The sequence below is a fragment of the Chelonoidis abingdonii genome, chromosome 5 (genome assembly GCF_003597395.2).
Source record: "Chelonoidis abingdonii isolate Lonesome George chromosome 5, CheloAbing_2.0, whole genome shotgun sequence".
Classification (NCBI taxonomy): domain Eukaryota; kingdom Metazoa; phylum Chordata; order Testudines; family Testudinidae; genus Chelonoidis; species Chelonoidis abingdonii.
The window spans coordinates 147,473,147-147,493,484 of record NC_133773.1 but is presented as its reverse complement, the minus strand read 5'-3'; the positions used below and the strand labels follow the sequence as shown (position 1 = coordinate 147,493,484).

Here is a 20,338-nt window from a genome sequence, read left to right as displayed (position 1 = left end):
CTGAAGGTGTTGGAGACAAAGAGGTCAGGTGACCTCCTAGCCTGGGAAAGGGGCTGAGCAGAGAGGAAGGGCTGGAGGGGATGGTTAGTCTGGAGCTGGCTGGGGATGAGGAGTGAGGGCAGAGGTGGGGGTCTGGCTCACTGCCCCCCAGAATGGACCCGGCCGAGGGGTCCCATTTGCTGTACCTACAAGCTCTGTTTTAGACCCTGTTCCTGTCATCGAATAAACTTCTGTTTTACTGGCTGGCTGAGAGTCACGTCTGACTGCAAAGTGGGGGCGCAGGACCCTGTGGCCCCCCCAGGACCCCGCTGGGGCAGACTTGCTGTGGGAAGCGCACGGAGGGGTAGAGGATGCTGAATGCTCCAAGGAGAGACCCAGGAGGTGAAGACATGTGAGCTTCTTGCCCTGAACAAGTCTGCTCCAAGGGAGAGGAGGCTCCCCAAAGTCCTGACTGGCTTTGTGGGGAGCAGTTCCAGAGCATCGCCCGGGGACTCTGTGACAGGTGGAGACGGGAATTCCCTCTGGCCACTCCAGATCTCCATTTCCTCAAGCCCCTGGCGTACAGTGGCAAAGGCTCAGTCTATTATTACTGGCATAGCTAAGATCAAGGCCCCACGGTGCTGGGTGCAGCACAGCTAGCCCCTGCGCGGAGGAGCTCACAGTCACACAGAACAGACATGCACAGGAGCAGGGCTAACACGCCTTGAGGCCCAGAGAGAGAATGCCTTCCCCACCGTCACAGGGGGAACTGAACACAGGTCTCCTGCTAACAACAGCCATTCTTCTACTGCCTATAGATAGAACAATGGCTCTGATCAGCTGGGAGACTGCAGGATTCGATTCCTTAAGGGGAAGAGCATGCAGGGGGCAGCTTTTGGGGTGGATCAGCCAGAGCATGGGGTGTGCAAACCCCCCTACAATCATTAGGAGATTCATTAACCCTTTATATACCGCTTCTGCAGCCCCAGAGGCCATAAGGCCCGAGGAAGAATTTCTTCTCGCTCAATTCTTATCTGACTCCCCAAAGGGGCAGGGCAGGGACCTGGCTCCTTTCACTGTGGTGAGTCTCCATCCTCCCTGGAGTGCAGAAGGGATGTTAGACAGAGGGCTACTGCCCAAAAGCCTGCATTCCTGCTGCTCCAGCCATGACACACTCGAGTCTTGGGCCTGAAGAAGCAGAGAGTAGGGTGACGGGAAGCGTTGTGGCCACTGACTTGGGATCTGTAAAGGATCACTACGGTGCACCTCTGAAGCCTGTATTGGACCCTATGGGCACAAGAGAGGGACAAAACGACCTAGGGCCTCACCTATCTGTTTGCTACAATCCCCTCTGGAGCAGCAGCCACACTGCTGCTGGAACACGGACAGCTTTGAGGAAGCAAGACTAAGTGCTGGAGAGGGGAGAGCTCCTGGCCTCCGCTCCTGACAGTAGCGAGTACTCAGCTGGTGGGAAGGCAGAGCTAAAGTGACCTACCAGGAGATGGTGCTTCAACACTGCTGCAGTGCCCTTGCCGCAACTCCATATGTGCCAGTGCGAGGGGACACAGACACAAGCAGTAGCTTTCCTACCCTAGACACCCCTCACTGATATGTGCAGAGAAGATAGGCAGTGGTTCCTGCTGGCCCCCAGATCCCTCATCAGGCCTAGGAAGGGTGCCACCAATGGTGACAGATGATTTCAGCAAGAGCTCTCCTTGCAACCAACCAATCTGTCGATTTCTAATGCCTGCAGCCCACAGAAAAGAGCCGGAACCTGCTTCTTGTGGAAGTAAGAGGGGGAAAGAGGCCCACATGTGGTGTTTGCTCTCTCCTCAGAGGTGCTAGAGGATGGTGCTGGGCAATTGCTCCTCCACAGCCTCTCTGACATGGGGAGATGCCAGTGGATTCCATCAGCTCCCTCTCGTTTGTTAACTATGGGGGCTGCTGGGGAGCGAGCGAGGCAGCCTGAGCTGTGGTGCCATCAGGCTGTGGATGGTAGTGCAGAGTCTCTGCTTTCCGAGTGCACACAGAGATCATTTGCCTCCTAAGCCTGCCATCAAAACCACAGCCAGGCCTGGGGATTCACAGACAGTGTTGCTTCAGCAATTAGGTGCCATCTTAGCATGAACCATGTGTAACTTGACCTCCCTCAGTGGCTGTGGCTTGAGAAAGAGAACAGGACGTTCACAGTCTGACTCAGAAGATAATCAGTGCCCACGTCAGGGATGAATCTGAGCTGAGGCTGGCTGCGTAAGGATGGCACTCGTGTGTGATCTGAACTGGGGTTTCTGAGCATCACCACAAAATAAACAAACACCAAGAAGGAATGATAACACTCTGAGGCTAGGGCCACCATCAGCACCGTAAGTTTGCAGCTAAATCTGTGTCCTTGAGCCCAGTTTGTGGGAGGGAGTTTCTGCTTGTTGAAGCAACAGACTTCTGAAGTGTCTCTGGCTCTGTGATCTGCTGCAGGTCAGTTCTGAAAGGTGATGACCTGGAGTCTGTTACATTTTTCGAGTGTCTGGGGGCACATCTGGTTTCACAAAGGGAAGGTCTCCCACTGCAGCCTGCGCGTCCATAGACAGGCAGAAGCACATTAGCCAGGCAGCTCACCTACCAAAACAGTTGTGGCTGAGACATCATAGGCAGCTTTTAATGAGTGTTCTGACCTTCAGCTGCTTTGCAGCCCTCAAACTCCTCAGCTGGACTACAAAGGCAATATGGTTGGCCCAAGCATAGACATTATAGTTTGTTCTCACTGAGCCAACAGGGGTCAGAAGTTTGGCACAGGTCTTAGAGCTCTTGGAATCATCCCGGACAGTTCTCTGAACGCATCTGCTCAGTGCACACCAGCAGTCAAACAGCTAACAGTGTTAGGAACCATTAGGGAAAGGATAGATAAAACAGAAACTCTCTCTGAAGCAGCTGGTGCTGCCTACTGCCAGAGAAAAGGTACTGGGTTAGATGGACTGCTGCTCTGATTCAGCATGGCAGTTCCTGTGATCCCATGGCTGTGATGCCCAAGAAAGCCAAATGGCCTATATGGAGGACACCCTTTGTAAGAGTAAGGGAGAGCCTAGGACCTGTAACTCATGGAAAGGGCTCTAAGAGAACTCTGTTCTGAGAGTGGAACTGCGAAAGGCTTAGATTAAGAGCCCCTAGAGTGAGCCTCCAACTGCAACCTGGCAGTGAGGTTGAGTCTGAAAGTTCCTGGATCCAAACCCTCCGATCCAAGAGAATCGTGAGCACTACCCTAGATGGGGGAGTAATCAGGGACTGGCTTCTACTCTCTGAACTGAGGATGGAGGTCTAGGGTGGAGGGGCGTGGGTGCGGCCTTCCCCTGCATCCCTGTCAAAACTAAGCATAGAAGGCAGGTGTGTATGGGGGAGGGGTACCCTCAACAGGGAAAATGACCTTTTCGTCACCACCAGGAAAAGGCAGTGAGGGGAACCTGCCAAAGAACCTAGATGGTTTCTGCGCTGACTGGTACCAGGCTCTCCCAGCGCAGGGTTCCAGGGCATGATGGGGTTGTTTCTTCTTCTCTCCCTCTCTTGCTATTATGGAAGAAGGCTTCAGTGCTGAGCCGGAGCCCATCAGCCTGTCATATCGTCCAGCCCTTCTCAGAAACGAGGCTCTCTCTCAGTCAACATGGCTCCACCAGCCCTCCAGCTAAACACCTATTTACAACAAGGGTGCTCGAGTGAGGCAGAAAAATCAAAGAAATTTGGCAAGTAAAAGGGAGCCTCTATTCACTGCTTTGGTAGCTGCCAGGGACTGAGGGAACATGGTACCTCCCCTCCTCATGTCACCCTGCCTGGAATGTGGCCAAGTCTGTGAGGCCATGTGATTGGGGGCCACTCACCTCTCCTGAGCACCTCCTGTTGGTTGGGTGTGAACCTGCCCTCACTCTCTCTCTGCTTCCAGCATCCCCTGTTGGAGGTTAACCTTGTCAGACAGCCCTTCAATGGTCGCCCTCCAGCTGAGTCACACTGTCTAAAATGGATGAACAAACCCCTTCCAGGGTAAAAGGTCCCACAGAACCTATCACTGTGCCTTTGGCATCTGCAGCGCTGCCTCTGGGCTCGGTTCTTGGTCTCTTCTGAGCTATCTTTGACTCTGTGCCTGCCACGGTGTAGAGCAGTGCCTGCAGGGCTTTCTCCCTGGAGACTCTTGGCCTTTAATGGTTCTTATTGCCCCAGTTCCCCAGCCAGGTCACTCCTTCAAGTTCGATCCCCTCCTGGGGTAACCAAGTCCAACAAATGGTGGACCCTCTGAGGGTCTTCAGTCCCTCCCTGAGCCCATTAAATTCTAGCCCAAAACTTATTCCCTTCTTGGGGCTTTGGCCACTCTGCAAGTGGCCAGTGGGGGAGACCCGGGCCCACCCACTACTTTGGTCCTGACCCAGGAACTCTACAAATAGCAGCTGCATGCTGCTTCCTTTAATGGTTGCTGCTCTTCTTCCCTGGGCCGCTTCCCATGTAGTCCCTTCCTCTTCACCCTGACCTCAGGGCTGAAGCTCTCAACTCCTCTTCTTCCTCATCAAATAGCAATGCCACCAGAACCCATCTTCTGGTTCTCCCTTGAGCTCCAGCAAGAAGCTGCCTTCCTTACTCCTCTGGTCCCCACCAGGAACTGATCTGCTCTGGCCCTGCAGCTCCTTTTAACTGAGCCTGGTGGGCTCTGATTGGCTGCTTCCCTGCAGCCTCTCTAGGCAGGCCTGGAGGACCCACCTTCACTGCTCCTTTTCTGGGGCAGGGCGTGGATGGACCGTGAGGTCTCAAAAGGCCCAGTACACCCTGTCACAGGCCCCACCAAAGGTCCCAGAGATCTGAGGTCCAGGTTTTGGTGCACCTAGATGGGGCAGTGACTTCTGCAGTAGGGCTTGCCCTTGAGCTGAGAGCAGCTGGGCCATTTCTGCTACCAGCCATCATATTGGGACGATCTTGGGGCTGGGAGTTCTCACTGGGGAACCTTCTGCTCTGGAATGTGCTTTCCCTTTGGACAGTGCGTGCCCAGGTGAGCCTTTGCTGGTGGGCGAAGGCTTGCTGGGGTGGAGCAGTGGTTAGAGGGACCCTGATCACACATTCATATTGAATAACTGTCTGTTGTAACTGTGCATCCCCTTAAAGGCTAGAGTTGCTTTCTAGCCCTGGTGCGCACTGCTGTGGCTAACGCCAGGGTGGTGGGTGAGTGATCCTTTGGGACCCAGTGGGAGAAAAGTTGTTCTATAAATGACTTAATTAGTTAATGTACATGAAGGGCTTTGAAGACAGACTGCTCACTCTTACTCTCATGTAAGCTCATTAGTGCTCCATGGAGCTGAAATCATTCCCATCTGACATCAGCTCAGCGGCTGGTGGGAATTGTGTTGATGTCTCAGGCCAGTACAGGGGTCCACATCATAAAAGCCCCCAGCCCAGTTTGTTAACAGTCTCAGCTGAGACTGAGGCCTGAAGGGGCATGGACACTAAACGGCTCTGGCAAGGTGGATCCTGGCAGGGCAGGGCAGGGCAGGGCAGGGCAGGGGCAGCTTATGGAAAGCAGACTCCACCACCGATTGTACTTGAATTATTATTGTTATTATATGGAATATTTCTTAACATTTTCTTCTTTGTTCTGCGTCTTCTACAGTGTGGAACATGATTTTCGGCAGCAGGAAGGCCGCTTCCAGCGGGTGCTGAGCAGCATTGAGAGTGAGTCAAAGCAAAGCTCCCCCACGACAGCCCGGGCCACCACACCGACTCAGCAAGAGCTGTGCCCAATGCTGAAGCTGCCTGCAAAACTGGACTCCAAAAAATCCAGGCACAAATGTTTCTGGTTCCTTTGACACATGATGCTGCCTGAGGAGGATGCAAAGGCCATCGCCGAGGCAAGAGGACATGCGTGAGGTCCCCACCGCCAAAGAGACGTTCCATTGCTGACACACCAAGCACTCTGTTCCGTGCTCTCCCTCTCTCTGAGGCTAGGGTTTGGGTAGCACCAGCTTTTGTATTCTGACCTCTCCCCTGTTTAACATCCTAAGGCCCCTGTGTAAATAACGGGCGGGAGGGGGAGCACCACTGTACTTAATGAGAAATCAATAAACTCTAGGGAGATGCTATTTTTGCTACACAGGCTCTTGCCAGCAAGTTTTTGTTCTTAAAAAGGCAGCGATTGGCTCCTGTTTGGAATATTTGGGGGTGTAACTGACAAAGAAGGCATGGAGATAACACTCCCTCCATGCACCCAGGGTGTCACTGCCATCATGGTAAACATACTGAAAGCTGCTGGAGTTTTGTCTACACTAGGGCTCCTTTTAGTGCAGCTGAATGGCTGGTTAACACCCCTGCCTCCATCTCTGATCTCCAAGGGCAGGCACCCCCAGCATTTCCAGCCTCTGCAGCTCCCCTTTCCCTGTGTAATGAAAAGCGCATTTCTACAGCATGGCTCCCCACAGAACAGTCAGCAGCTGCCTTTCAATCACTTCAGTGTCATTAAAAGTACCTGGAGGTTTGTCACTTCCAGGCTCAGAGTTTGGCTGATTTAGCAGCCTAATGAGAGACCCTCCGATTGTCTTTTACACACAGAAAAGTTGGGGGCCTGTGTTACAAGTTCTCCTCAGCATAGCACCATTCCCCTTCACTCCAATGGCCATCAGCTGTCCCACCCCAGTTTGGCTTGTTGTCCAAGTGATAGGGTAACTAAGTCCTCTGCATTCTGGGTTGAGTAGCACCTTCTTATAGCCTTGATTTCTGAAAAAACGTGTTGCAGGGATTAGTCAGAGAGCTGCAGCTCCTGCTGATTCACAGCCACTGCCATCAGGAGCTGAAGGTACAAAGAACCTCACCATGTGCAGCACAGCGTGAAACTTTCGCCATGCTATGTAAGCATCAGAAAGATCTTGATAATCAAAGGAGACAGATTACGCACTGGGGAACCTGACCTTTGAGTTTGCTGGATCAGGCAGCCAGCAGGGGGATGCGGGAGAAAGGCAGACACTAGAAACTGGAGGAAGCAGGGACATAGGCAAGTGCCAGTGAGTGAGCCCTGGGTTCTGGCCTGGTTCAGAAATCAAACTCATTCATTCACTTTTAAGTCCATTCCTCAAAATTCTGCAGAGCCTGTTAATGAAAGAGCAGATAGCACCAGTGATGATATGCGCACCTGCCTGCTGTGGACATAGTTGAGACCAGCCCAACTCATTTCACATCACCAGTTTTTATCACTTGTGACCTGTTATCTAATCAAAAGCACTGTGATATTGAGTCCGGATGGGGAGGGGAAGTCAACCTAGAAATTATACTCTCCCTCCCACATGCAGCTGGCTCGCAGGGAAGGAAGCTGAGGCTCCCTGGCTGCAGGATTCACTGACTAATTACAAGAAATAAATTAGCAGCTCAAATATTCCAGCTTTTTCAAGCCTGCCCATGAGAGGAGAAATTCAATGTCAGTTTAATGAGGGTCCCAGATCAAAAGGCTGGAAGCAGCCAGTGGGTGGTGTCAGCATGCTGAGCACGGCACAGAAAACACTCCCTAATCCTCCACACAGCGTCAGCAAGATGTTGCTGTGCTCAGAAAAACTAAGCCTGAGCCGCACAAAGGCCAGGAGAGTGAGGAAGGAGAGGGCTCCACAGAGACCCCATGCAGCTGAAAGCAGCACAAAGGCCTCTGAATGATACTGTCTGTGCATGATAATAGGGGATGGAAGGGAAGCTGGCCCCCAAGAAGGCCTCAGAATTCAATACCCATTGAAGTCAATGGCAGCTGCTGGTCCCTTGTAGGGGGACACTTGGCCCCAGCAGCAATGACAGAATTTATCTCACTGAAGAACATTGGAAGTCTCAGCATTTCAGGTGTCTGAGACTTGCTATGGCCAATGCACTATTCACAGCAACCCCAAGCCTGGACAACTGCTGCGAGGGAAGGATCGCAAACCCAGCCAGGAAGAGGCTGGGATCCATGCAAGCTCCAGGCTACATCCATCTGAAACTAAGGAGCTCAGCAGAGAATTTGCATGCGTCTGCTGGAACTGACATAACAGTAACCCACCTTGAGCCTTCTGTCCTTAACCATTGCAGGGGGAGGGATAGCTCAGTGCTTTGAGCATAGGCCTGCTAAACCCAGTATTGGGAGCTCAGTCCTTGAGGGGACCATTTAGGGATCTGGGGATTGGTCCTGCTTTGAGCAGGGGGTTGGACTAGATACCTCCTGAGGTCTCTTCCAACCCTGATATTCATTGACTCACTCCTAATCTGCCCTGAACTATGACATACAAATGGCCTTAACCCACCAGGAACCCCATTTATTTTGGGTGGAACCATTCTTGCCCTTCTCCTCCTGTGTGGCAGGGAGGAGGGGAAGCTTAGGTCTCCGGTGTTGGGTTAAGTAGCCCAGAAATTCCAGGTGCATGGTTCATAGGTCCCAGCACTCCGGAAAGCAAGAGCTTCCTTTGGCCTGCAGGTTTTGTGAGCATCCATGAGCAGTCTCTCCTTAGAAGCAGATGACTGGGTCACAGCTGAGAAGTTCTATGTACCTTGTATTCCCCTCCCCCTCATGCAGCTGCTGACAGGGTCCCACGGGTGCCTATGTTCAGGGTGCTTGTGGGCCTTGTGTCAGATCCAGGGCCGGCTCCAGGCACCAGCCTACCAAGCACATGCTTGGGGTGGCACCTTGGGACGGGGCGGCGCTTGGGGTTTGGTTTTGTTTTTTTGGGTTTGGCCAAGCGGCGTTGGGGGGGGGCGCGTGATTTGGGCGAGCCGTGCTCAGCGGCGGCGGATTGGGCTGGCGCAGCATGGGTGGGCGGGAACTTGGACAGCGTGGCGTGCTTGGGGCGGGAAAGGGGACTTTTTTTGCGGCGGTGGTGCTTGGGGGGAGGACTGGCAGCACGCGTCTGCTGCTGGGGTGGGGACTTGGCGTGTGACGCGCACAGCATGGGGGCTGGGACTTGGCAGCACGGTGCGAGCTGGGGGCGGGACTTTGCGGATGTGAGCGAGCACTGGGGGGCAGACATGAGCGCGTGGTGCTTGGGGGGGAGGACTTGGGCCAGACGCGGTGCTGCGGGGGGTGGGACTTGGGCGGTGTGACGCAGCACTGGGGGGCGGGGACTTGGGTGGCGCAGTGCGACACTGGGGGGACAGAGACTTGGGCAGCACGTTGCGACGCTCGGGGGGCAGGGCGGCGCTTTTTTTTTTTTTTTTTTTTGCTTGGGGCAGCAAAAATCTTAGAGCTGGCCCTGGTCAGATCATTCACTTGGAATGTATTGGGCACCAGGACAGGATGCAGGTCCCTGGCTGTGGCATCTAATCAGTGAAGCTTTTAGCTTGTGCAGTTTCACAAGCCCCGACAGCCAACAGAGGCTTCGCAAGGAGGTGGCATTCCTAGCCAAATGATTATTTTCTTGTGCCCTGATGAGCAGATCAGATACCTGAGTGAGGACAGGCATTTCCTAAAGGGGTGGGATGGGAGCTCTGAGAGGTGCACCTGGGTTGCTGGGGTCACCGGACAGGCCAGCATGGGAAACAGAGGCACTCAGGGTGTGCCAGATAACGGTGCCAGGAGCTGCTGGAGGACAGTGCAAACCGATGTTCCCTCACAGCATGGGGAGCTGGGGCTCTGAGGGAAGGGGACAGAAAGTGACCACAGAGCTGTCCCCTGGGATTATTTCCCCCATACCCCCATCTTCTTCCCATTACACACATACTCAATGACGCTGACAAAGACTGTGGTTTAGTTTGGCTCTGTGCTCATGAGAAGCATCCAAAACCGGGCTGGAAATCTCACTTGCAACAACAAGCTCTGAGAAGATGCTGACTGTTGCGCACCACCTAGGAACAGTCAGTCATGAAGCAGCCCTACATCTCTGAATGGAGCCAGGGAGTACAGAGGCAGCATACAGCTGATAAGTCAGGCCAAGACAGCTACCAGACAGCATTTCTGAAACTCAGATGGTTCAGGTCTTGGAAAAGATTCAAGGGGAGGTGGCTGGGATCAGGTCAAAGGGTTAGATTCTCTTTGTACGGAAACTGGTCTCTAATGACCTCATCCAGTTCCTCGTTACTACTATTATAAATCATGCGTGTAGCTCCATCACTGCTCCTTTCTGCCCTCTTTTCCCTGGAATGCCAAAATACACAACCCAGAAGCAAGGGTAACAAAAACGTAACGCTAGTGAGCTCAAATCCCACCTGATCCCCACCAAGCCTCCTCCACTCGCTTGGACCCCACACTCTAAAGGTCCTTGTCATAGACCGGCAGATTCAGAGCTCCAGTCTCTCTCCCTCCGCAAAAGCGCTGGAGAGAGAAGTGTACGAAAGGAGATGCTATGACCAGCTGGGTCACACCCTGTCTGCCTCATTTACAGCACTGATACAGTGACTGAGGGCAGAACTGAATACAGAATAGCTTAGCTAAGCAACTCCATAAGGCCATTACCCTCAAGGTCAGAGAGGAGTATTTAGGACTGAATCCACAATCAGTTCAGCAAACAAAGCCACTTAATGATGAGCAAGAGACAGGGTTGGTGATCTGGAGCTGGAAGAGCTTCCTCACCCTTTGTGTCAGGCAGGCCAATGGGAGTTCTCCTGAGAAACTGCACAAATCACGCCAGGAAAACAGCCCATCCACGCTGCCGCAGTGAAGTGATTCTAGTGAAGGGAGTCTGAGCCTGCCAATTGTGAGATACTCGCTGAAGAGGCAGATATCTCAAAATATACACTTGAAACCCATCACAGGATCAAACCAAAGCCATTAAAGAGAAGAGCCTTGTTCACTCCTTGAACCTTGGGGAATGAAGGTGCTAACTCACAGGGATCAGTATAACAGCAGCACCGAATGAATCCTGGGTATGTCTATCCAAACGTCCACCCAAGAGCTGCCAGCAGCCTGAACATGCACAGACCCGAGCAGGGCGACCTGCGGGGGAGACCCTCAGGCTGCCTCCAAACAGAAACCACACCAGAGCCAGAGGTTCGGTGAGCCTCACAGCACCACTCTGCCATGCCCGTCACTCCAGATTCACTTCCTCCAGCAGCACTTGTCAAGGAGAACCAAGAATGGGAGGACAACACTGTTCTCAGATCCCAGCAGGCCCCTCCACTGAGAGGCAAGCTGAGCTTCCTGGCCATTGCTCCTCTACACCATCGGTTTACAGCCATCCCCACTGACTTCTCGCTGCCACAGGACACAGAGTGTGGACCCAGCGGTTTGCCGTCTGGGCAGTCCCCATTGGGCTAAGCTGCCATGCACTAACTCCCCTAGTTTCTAACCCCCACCCTGGCCCCTGCCCAGAGGGAATGATTTATTTCTAGCCAATTTATCATTCTTCATTCTGAACCCCTCCCCCACGTGCTGGCACATCAGATCTGCTCCACATCAAGACACTGGCTAACCAAGTGAGCCATGGGCCATCTTGCCTCGTAGCTCCTCACCAAACAGTCCAACTGGGCCCTACGTCTGGAGCGTCAGGTGAGCAGTGCTGTGCTTCAGGGTACTTTCTACAGCTCGTGGAAGCAAGACTCTCATTCAGCCCAGGTCAACGAACTCAGGCTAGCAGGGCTCCCAGCAGTGCTCTGAAATAGCCGAGCCAATAGCCAGTTGAGGCTGCGGCTCAGGCTGGAGCCTAGGAATGGGGGTGCGCCTCAGAGCCTGAGTTCCAGCCTGAGCCACTGGATAGACACACCCAGCATTCTGAAAAGCGCTGCCTACACAGCTATTTCTAGAGCATGAGCCCTGGTAGCCCAAGTCTATCACCCAAGGCTGGGAGGCTCGCACCCACTGGCTGTGTAGACAGAGACTCTATGACTGGCTGATGCGCTGAACCCTGAGATTTAATCTGCTCTGCATTCTTGGCATGCAGAACTCCAATGGTGATTTAGGCCCAGCAAGCATCCTTGTTCCTGGAAGGAGCCCACTCTCTTCACCGGATCTCAGAACTCACATTCTTCAACCTTGGGGGTGTCCCTCCAGCCCCACCTCCACACAAGGAACCTCCCACTGTGGGAGGGGGCCCAGTCTTCTGCCAGCATCCTATGAGGGTCAACCCAGGACTCTACCCTGCCTCAGTATCTGCTCCTACCATGAATTCCCCGCGTGCTGTCTTTGGACTCGGGCTGATGGATTTTCCAGGAGCTCTGTGTAATGTTGAGAGCCTCATCCTGACCAGCAGGAGACTCTAATGAGCTCTCACCACCCCCGCACCGAACCCAGCACACACTTCTGCACTCACCAGGGCACGTTCAAGGGCCAGGCTCGCTCCAAGGTGCCTGTAGCCCCCCAGAACCGCATAGAGCAAGCAGTGGTACTCACTCTTAGGTCGTGTTCCTGGCCGAGGCCAATCACCCTGCGATTGACAGTGCGCAGCAGCTGCTCCAGGATCATCTGCACATGCCCCTTCACCTTCCTCTGAAAGGCAAGACACATGTTATGTCCAGAGCCTGAGCAGCTGGTCTCACTCCTGGGATCACCATGCAGGAGTCAGAAAGGGAGGACACCTGGCAGTTACACTCCTCTGCATGGTGAATATCAGAGTGCCCCAGGGGCTGTGTCAAACACAGGCTTTGGCACTTTAAAAGGGACCTCCCCCAGCAATGGCAGCAACAGGACAGTTAGCACAAGAGGAATCAGTCAGGTGGCCCCACTCACAGCTAGGACGGGCTACTCAAAGAGCAACTCAGCTGGTGTTTGAGAGCTGGGACTAAAGCAAGGAATTCTCTCTCCATACCTTAGAATCATAGAATCATAGAATATCAGGGCTGGAAGGGACCTCAGGAGGTATCTAGTCCAACCTCCCTGCTCAAAGAAGGACCAACCCCAACTAAATCATCCCAGCCAGGGCTTTGTCAAGCCTGACCTCTAAGGAAGGCAATTCCACCACCACCCTAGGTAACCCATTCCAGTGCTTCACCCCCTCCTAGTGAAAAGGTTTTTCCTAATATCCAACCTAAACCTCCCCCACTGCAACCTGAGACCATTGCTCCTTGTTCTGGTATCACTGAGAACAGTCTAGATCTATTCTCTCTGGAATCCCCTTTTCAGATAGTTGAAAGCAGCTATCAAATCCCCCCTTACTCTTCTCTTCTGCAGACTAAACAATCCCAGTTCCCTCAGCCTCTCCTCATAAGTCAGTCCCACCCCCACAGTTGTAGCCTCCGCTGACGCGTTTCCAAGTGTCCACCCCCACCTTCTGTAGTGGACCCAAAACGACACAGTACCGCAATGAGCCGCACTAAGTTGAATAGAGGGGAATGACACACCCTTGAGTTCTTGCCCAATCCTCTAATTGTCAGGCCCATCGTATTCTCATCCCTACTCAGCAACTACGCCTCCTCAGATTTAAGTCTATTCGCGACTTGTGGGTGCAGTCCCGCCATCCTCGCAAGCATTAAAAGAATTGCACAAAACCGGCTTCAGGACCCGAGCCTTTGGCACCCACGTGAAACCAGGCGCCAGACTAAACAGGAGCCATTGAGTCACGACCCGAGCCGACATCTAGCCAGCTTTCTATCTACCTTATAGTCCATTCATCCAGCCCATACTTCTTTAACTTGCCGGCAAGAATACTGTGGGAGACAGTATCAAAAGCTTTGCTAAAGTCAAGGAATAACACATCCACTGCTTTCCCCTCACCCACAGAGCCAGTTATCTCATCATAGAAGGCAATTAGGTAAGTCAGGCATGACTTGCCCTTGGTGAATCCATGCTGATTGTTCCTGATCATTTTCCTCTCCTCTAAGTGCTTCCAAACTGATTCCTTGAGGACCTGCTCCATGATTTTTCCAGGGACTGAGGTGAGGCTGACTGGCCTGTAGTTCCCTTAGAAACACATGGCTGCTCTCTCGTAAGCTGACCTCATGCACCAACATAAGAACATAAAAGAGTGGCCAGACTGGGTCAGACCAATGGTCCATCTAGCCAGTAGCCTGACTCTGGCAGTTGATGGTGTCAGATGCTTCAGAGGGAGTGAATAGAAAAGGGCAATTTATCAAGTGATCCATCCCCTTTCTTCCAGTCCCAGCTTCTGGCAGTCAGAGGTTTAGAGACACCAGAGCATGGGGATGCATCTCTGACCACCTTGGCTAACAGCCATTGATGGACCCATCCTCCATTAACATATCTAGTTCTTTTTTGAACCCAGTTATACTTTTGGCCTTCACAACATCCCCTGACCAGGAATACCACAGGTTGACTCTGTGTTGTGTGAAGAAGTACTTCCATATGTTTGTTTTAAACCTGCTCCCTACTAATTTCAACAGAAATTATTGTAGGGTATAGAAAACATTACAAGCAAATAAGAAGCAGTTTCCGTTGCAGCCTATCACTGGATCGGGAGCTGGAACAGAAAGCACCATCCCACTCCTTTCTTCAAAGCATTGGACAGTCTTCCCTCCTTAAGAGAGGTGATCATCTCCATTAGCAATATACCCAGTACTTCCCTACCAGCCTGATCAGCTAGGAAGCATATGGATCCACGGCATGGGTAGTAACACATGATCTCAAAACACCTCTTATTGTGCAACACTAACTGAAACTCAACACAGGACTTATGGTCCCCTCCCTCTGAATACCGTTCTATCCCAACTGGCACTGAATTTATCCAAGGGCACACTGTTGATTCATATCCAGCTTCTCATCCACTGTAATCCCCAGGTCCTTTTCTGCAGAACTGCCGCTTAGCCAGTTGGTCCCCAGCCTGTAGCAATGCATGGGGTTCTTGCATCCTAAGTGCAGGCCTCTGCACTTGTCCTCAAGAGAAGGAGCAAGTGCTCAAAATGCTGAAATTACAAAATAAAAACCCACCTCCCATGAGTAATCCTCCTCAGGGATCAACCAGCTAAGATAAATTATGTCCAAGATGCTGGGACAGGGAATGCATTGAGGAATACCTGACCACTTTTGAGAGGACATGTGAAGTACTCCAAATTCTTGACACACAGAAAATGACCACCTTGCCTCCCAGTCTATCTGATAAATATCCAAAGGAGGCTATGAATTATGACTGATTCAGAGATACTGTACTGAAAAGGTTTAAAATCATCCCAGAGGAATATTGCCTAAACTTTAGAAAAATCAAAAAAACATGATAAAATAAGTCACGGGGAATAAGTTTATAAAATGGTATAAAATTATTTAAGGAAATGGATAAGGGATAACTATGAAAATCTGGTAGACCTATTTAGCCAAGAGAAGTTCTTTGATGCCTGGCTGGATAAAGTAAGGGCTGCAGTGTGCGATGAATCTCCAGCGAATCTATATGTGCTAGTGAGGCCATCTGTGAAGTGCAGGTCTGAGGGATGAGCAACACCCAGCGTAAAGGGTGGGACCCCAATTTGTCCCAGGCAAGAAGGTGGGAGGGAGTGGATCTGCACCCATACCACCCCAGAAATGGTTGCCTCCTGGCAACCCCAATCACAGGTTCCCAGCCCAGACCAACAGCCTGAGAAGGCATTATTTGTGTGAATCTACTGAACACATAAGGAAGCAGTGTGCTTTATATGTGGAATCCACATAGGGATGCCTGAGGTGATCATAGTTGTGACAGTTGCTGGCAACCCCTCTTAACAAGTAACAGGCAACCATTAAGGGGAAGCAGAAGCCTCAGGTACACAGTAACCTGAACTTTTGAACTGTCTTCGCTCCTCTGCCTTGAGGCAGAGGAAACTGGCTCCAAACCGATTTTCACTGACCAGATAGCAGAAGTATGGGGTCTGGCAACCACCAATCAAGTGTTAACACAGCAAGGGTCTTTGTCTAAATGTGTATAAAAAGTTTGTGAAATTTGTATATGGGAAAGTTTTTTCTCCAAGGTACAAGGCTCTCCTTTCTTCTGCAGAATAAAGCAACCTTTCCTTATCCCTGTCGGCTGTCATTGGCTCTCAGCTAGGCGGACCCGACATTTCGGTAACAGTTTCTGGTGACCCAGATGGGACCCTCCTAGCTCGGACATCGGACTCTGGACGGCTGCGGCGAACTAGGAGCGGCGCCACCGAGGTGTTTAGCCCCTCTTCCTCACTTCACCATGGTCCCTGGGGTTCGTATTCTGATAAGGTGAGTCCTAATAGGATAAGGAAACGCTATCTGGTTCTGGTTCTGTTCTGGTTAACCGATTAACATTTTTCTGCTTTATACATTTGGGCGTTAGGTGTGTGGGCGGAACTGAGCCTCTCGTTCGTAATTCCTCAGGGTGGAAGCCATAGCGTGCAATGAAGCTCTGAGGTTGAATTGAGATCCTTCTGTCCCGTCCCCTGTAGCGGTCAGTGTAATAGAAGTAGAAAATCCTGGATTAGACCATAATTCCCTCTGCTCTCTGTTTAATTCTCTGTTTGAGTGTCAGAAGACAGATGGGTGGGTCTCAAAGAAAACCCTCTAAGGATAGCCCTTTGAATTATATGCTAAGTAAATGGCCCCTACCCGTGTTCAAAAAGGGATGTCAAGGAACGTGTTTTACAACTCTGCACCCAGGATTGGCCAGCACTGGGGACTGCATGGCCCAAGTATGGCTCTTTTGATATTCCGACTTATTTAACCCCTTTGTGCCTGACATTGGAAAACCAGGCACTGGGGCAAATGGACTACTGGTTTTTGTAAAACAATGAGGCTCATCGTCGCTTAAAAAAGGTACAGATTCAGGCCCCTCTATTCCCGAAAGCTTCTGCCCCTCAAGAAGCCTATTGTTGGGAGAATACCACCCCCCCATGTATTGTCCTAGACCACGGCCACCCCAGGTGGCAACATCATCAACTGCGGCAGACCCCGTATCCTCCTCTACAGAGTCCAAGGCAGCAGTTGTACCAAGACAGGTCCCGTCAACAAAAATTGAAGACACCACAATTCAAGTCAGTGGACCAACTAGTGGAGCAACCAGTAGAGGGTACACTCCTTCTCTGTCCGTTCCCTTCCCTAGTCAGTCCCATACAAGAAAGGGAGCACTCTATGGGGAGGAAGTAGTTAATATCCAGGCACCCCTCTGGACCATCCCAGTTCCCACAACGGATGGGAATGTCGTAGACCATTATGTTCATGGCCCATTTACTACAGCAGACCTTATGAACTGGCAAATCACTACGCCTTGCCTTAGGGATGACCCAGACGTCGTTCACAGGTAATTCTGAGCCATTTTCCAGTCCCATAAGCCTGATTAGCAAGACATAGGCCAACTTTTAAATTGTCTATTATGCACGGAGAAGAAAGAGCGGGTACTAAGGGGGACCCGGAAGGCTGCAGAGGCTGCCAACGATGGCCACAACTTTATAACTCTCGCCAACCCTGCCCAATGAAACCCAAACAATTTAACCCACCAGGCAAATCTAAAAAAATTCCTAAACTATATTTTAACAGGTATAAAAGAAGCAGAAAAAAAACCCTCTAAATTGGTCAAAAGTCCATAATACTGTGCAAGGAAAAAAAATACCCTTCTGACTTTTATAAAAGACTTTGTAAAGCATTTTGTACTTACACTAACATAGACCCCAAGGCCACAAACACACAGTCCACGGTCAGGCTTATTTTAATCTCCCAGGCAACCCCAGACATCAAAAAGCGATTGCAGCAGCTTGAGGGCACTAAAAAAAATCCCTAAAAAAACTGGTAAGCGTGGCCAGCCGTGTATATCATACCAAAAAAAAAATTCAAAAACCCAAACAGGTGAAAATGCTGGCAGCCCTTGTAAACGCTAGAAGTAAAAAACAAAAAGGGTGGCGGGAACCCTCCAAGTGGCAACCAAAAACGGATCACGGGGGGACCCAGAGTCACGCAAATAATATATGTAATTCCTGTAAACAGCTTGGTCACTGGAGGAGAGAGTGTCCAAACTGATGTACCGAATGACAGCCCCAACCTCAGCCCCAAATGTCTATAAAAAAAACAAACACTGTTAATAGTAAAAAATAACGGCAACCCGGGGGTCCTCTTGTCACCTATTCAAATAATTTTACCACTTATGTTTGTTCCTCCACAAACCCCCAGGTTCACCTAACTTTAAAAGAAACTGCTTATTCTTGTCCCTAAAGGCCCCCAGGAGCCAGCTCCAGTCCTGGTCCCTCTTACCCCTAAGCCGTTAAAAGTTAAACACTAAAAAAGCATGGGGCCACCAAAACGCCAAAAAAAAAATAGCAACTACCAAATAAAAAAAGGGCTTTGCCCCGAGCCGCTCTGCGGCCTGCCCTACTTAAACTACATCAAAAAACACACGGTGGAGAGACATGAGAGTAGATTGGAGGGAAATAACATATTTGGTTAGGTTTTTTGTTATTTTAAGTGGGTCCTTGCAGCAACTAGCCACATTAAAACACCTAATTGCTGGCTGTGTCACCAAACCCGTTCTAAAAACAAAATAAAGTTATGGGCTATACCTGCAAATCTCTCCAAAGTACTCTTCTTACAAATAATACAAAAAACTAAATAAGCATAAATTAAAAAATATCAGTATAATAACTATAAAAAAAATCTAAAGTTTAGCATTATTACTGGGCGGCTAAAGGGATCCCTCTTTTTAATATCCTTAAAATTAAATATAACCTGCCCTTTGCTTAAAAATGCTAAAAAAAAATTAAAAAAAAGCTACTGTCCCCTTAAGGCCTGTAACCAAACCCTTTGGTTTAATGTCAAAACCAAAACCCTTTACCCTTCAAATCCTCCTAAATATGCCCCAAACCCTCCTTGTCTCCTACAAAAGGCCTTTACTACAAAATCAACAGGCGTTAGCTATCAAGAGCGGTGGTTTCCCTCTTTTCTCCCATTAGGCCCCATAAATAAAACACATATAAATATTTACTCTGGCGTTCTGTTGCCTCATCCATCCCTTAAAAAATGTCTAAATGCCCACAACTCATAAAAACGCTTGCAAGTTTCACAGCTAACTTATTTAATGTTACGTATTGTAAAAGCATCCTAAATGCCACCCATGCCCTAAAACACTTAAATGTATCCCATTAAAAATGTCAAAACCGCATAATAAATAACTCCAAGCAGTAAAATGTACTGGTGGGCTGGCGCCATCAAGTCATGGGTAATACCCTTACCGTCTACTTAAAGGCCCCCAGCTTGTATTTTATCTGTAGCCATAGTGCCTACAAAGCTCTCCCTGCAGGTTAGCAAGGTCAGTGTGGTGTGGCGCCCACAGGTTGCTACCAAAAGCTCGCCAAATAAACGGCAGATATACATTTTAAATTCTCAATTAGCAATCTACCTACTAGTACTCTCACACAAGCTCTACCACTGCATAAGACATCAGTAAGATAGAATAGAAAGGCTGTACTGGGTTCAGACAGGTCCATCTAGCCCAGATATCTGTCTGCAAACAGTGCGCCGGCGAATGCCAGGTGCAGGGGAGTGAGCCACAGGCAATGATGCAAGGTGGATCTCTCTCCTTGCCAGTCCATCCCACCTCTCGTACAGAGGCTAGGGCACCATTTTCGCTTACCCTCCTGTGTATATCAGCCAGTTATTGGACTTAGCCACCTAGTGATTTATCGGCAGTTCCCTTTTTAAAACATTGTTTGTCCGCCTTCACAAACCCTCAGGTAAGGGTTCCACAAGTTGACCGGGCGCTGTGTGATGACTTCTTTTCTTTGTTTTAAACCTGCTTACCTATATAATTTATTGATGACCCTAGTTCTTGGATGATGGGAATAAGTACATAACTTTTCCGTATCCCACTTTCATCCACATCCTACTGATTTTATGACCTTCTATTCATTCCCAGCTTAGTCTCCTCTTTTCCAAGTGCTGAGAGTCCCTCGGCCCCGGCCCCGTCCCCCACTCCGCCTTAGCCTCTTTAATCTCTTATATGGGACCCTCTCAAACCTATCATTTCAGTGCCCTGTTCTGAACTTTTCTAGTGCGTACATCTTTTTGAGGGGAGGAGACCCCATCTGTACACAGCATTCAAGATGCTGGCCGTCCATGGATTTATGAAGGGCAATAATATATTCTCGGAGTCTTATTCTATGTCCCCTGGCTTTCATGATTCCTAACATCCTGTTTGCTTTTTTGACTGCCTCTGCACACTGCGTGGACATCTTCAGAGAACTAGCCACGATGACGCCAAGATCTTTTTCCTGACTCGTTGTAGCTAAATTAGCCCCCATCATATTGTATGTATAGTTGGGGTTATAAAAACTCAAGCAAAGCGAGCCAAAAATCCCTTAATAATCAAACAAATAAAATTTCTCTCCTTTATTCGTGCGCTCGTTCCTGAATTAAAAACAGCTAAACTAAAAAAAGCAATAATAAATATTTCTGCAAAACTCAAAAACCAGCTAATGCATCACTAAACGCTGTGCAAAAACTGCAACAAAAAATTAACAAAATAGCAGAAATAGCTTTGCAAAATAAGAGTATAATAAATGCCATAAATGCTAAATTACGGGGGGCGTGTGCTTGCAT

General features: G+C 50.2%; 2 protein-coding genes across 2 annotated transcripts in view; one reads left to right on the top strand and one right to left on the bottom strand.

Annotated features, from left to right (window-relative positions):
- Positions 1 to 6,089, top strand: part of LOC116828199 (INSYN2B protein-like) — a 23,617-nt gene extending 17,528 nt beyond the window's left edge. The window contains exon 3 of the mRNA XM_032786251.2: positions 5,612 to 6,089. Within this exon, the coding sequence (XP_032642142.2) occupies positions 5,612 to 5,807 (196 nt within the window). The 3' untranslated portion in view covers positions 5,808 to 6,089. The remainder of the gene's footprint in view (positions 1 to 5,611) is intronic.
- LOC116829840 (dedicator of cytokinesis protein 2-like) overlaps positions 1 to 20,338 on the bottom strand; it is a 248,983-nt gene that overhangs the window by 171,941 nt on the left and 56,704 nt on the right. The window contains exon 5 of the mRNA XM_075066763.1: positions 12,263 to 12,358. Coding sequence (XP_074922864.1) covers positions 12,263 to 12,358 — 96 coding nt within the window. The remainder of the gene's footprint in view (positions 1 to 12,262; positions 12,359 to 20,338) is intronic.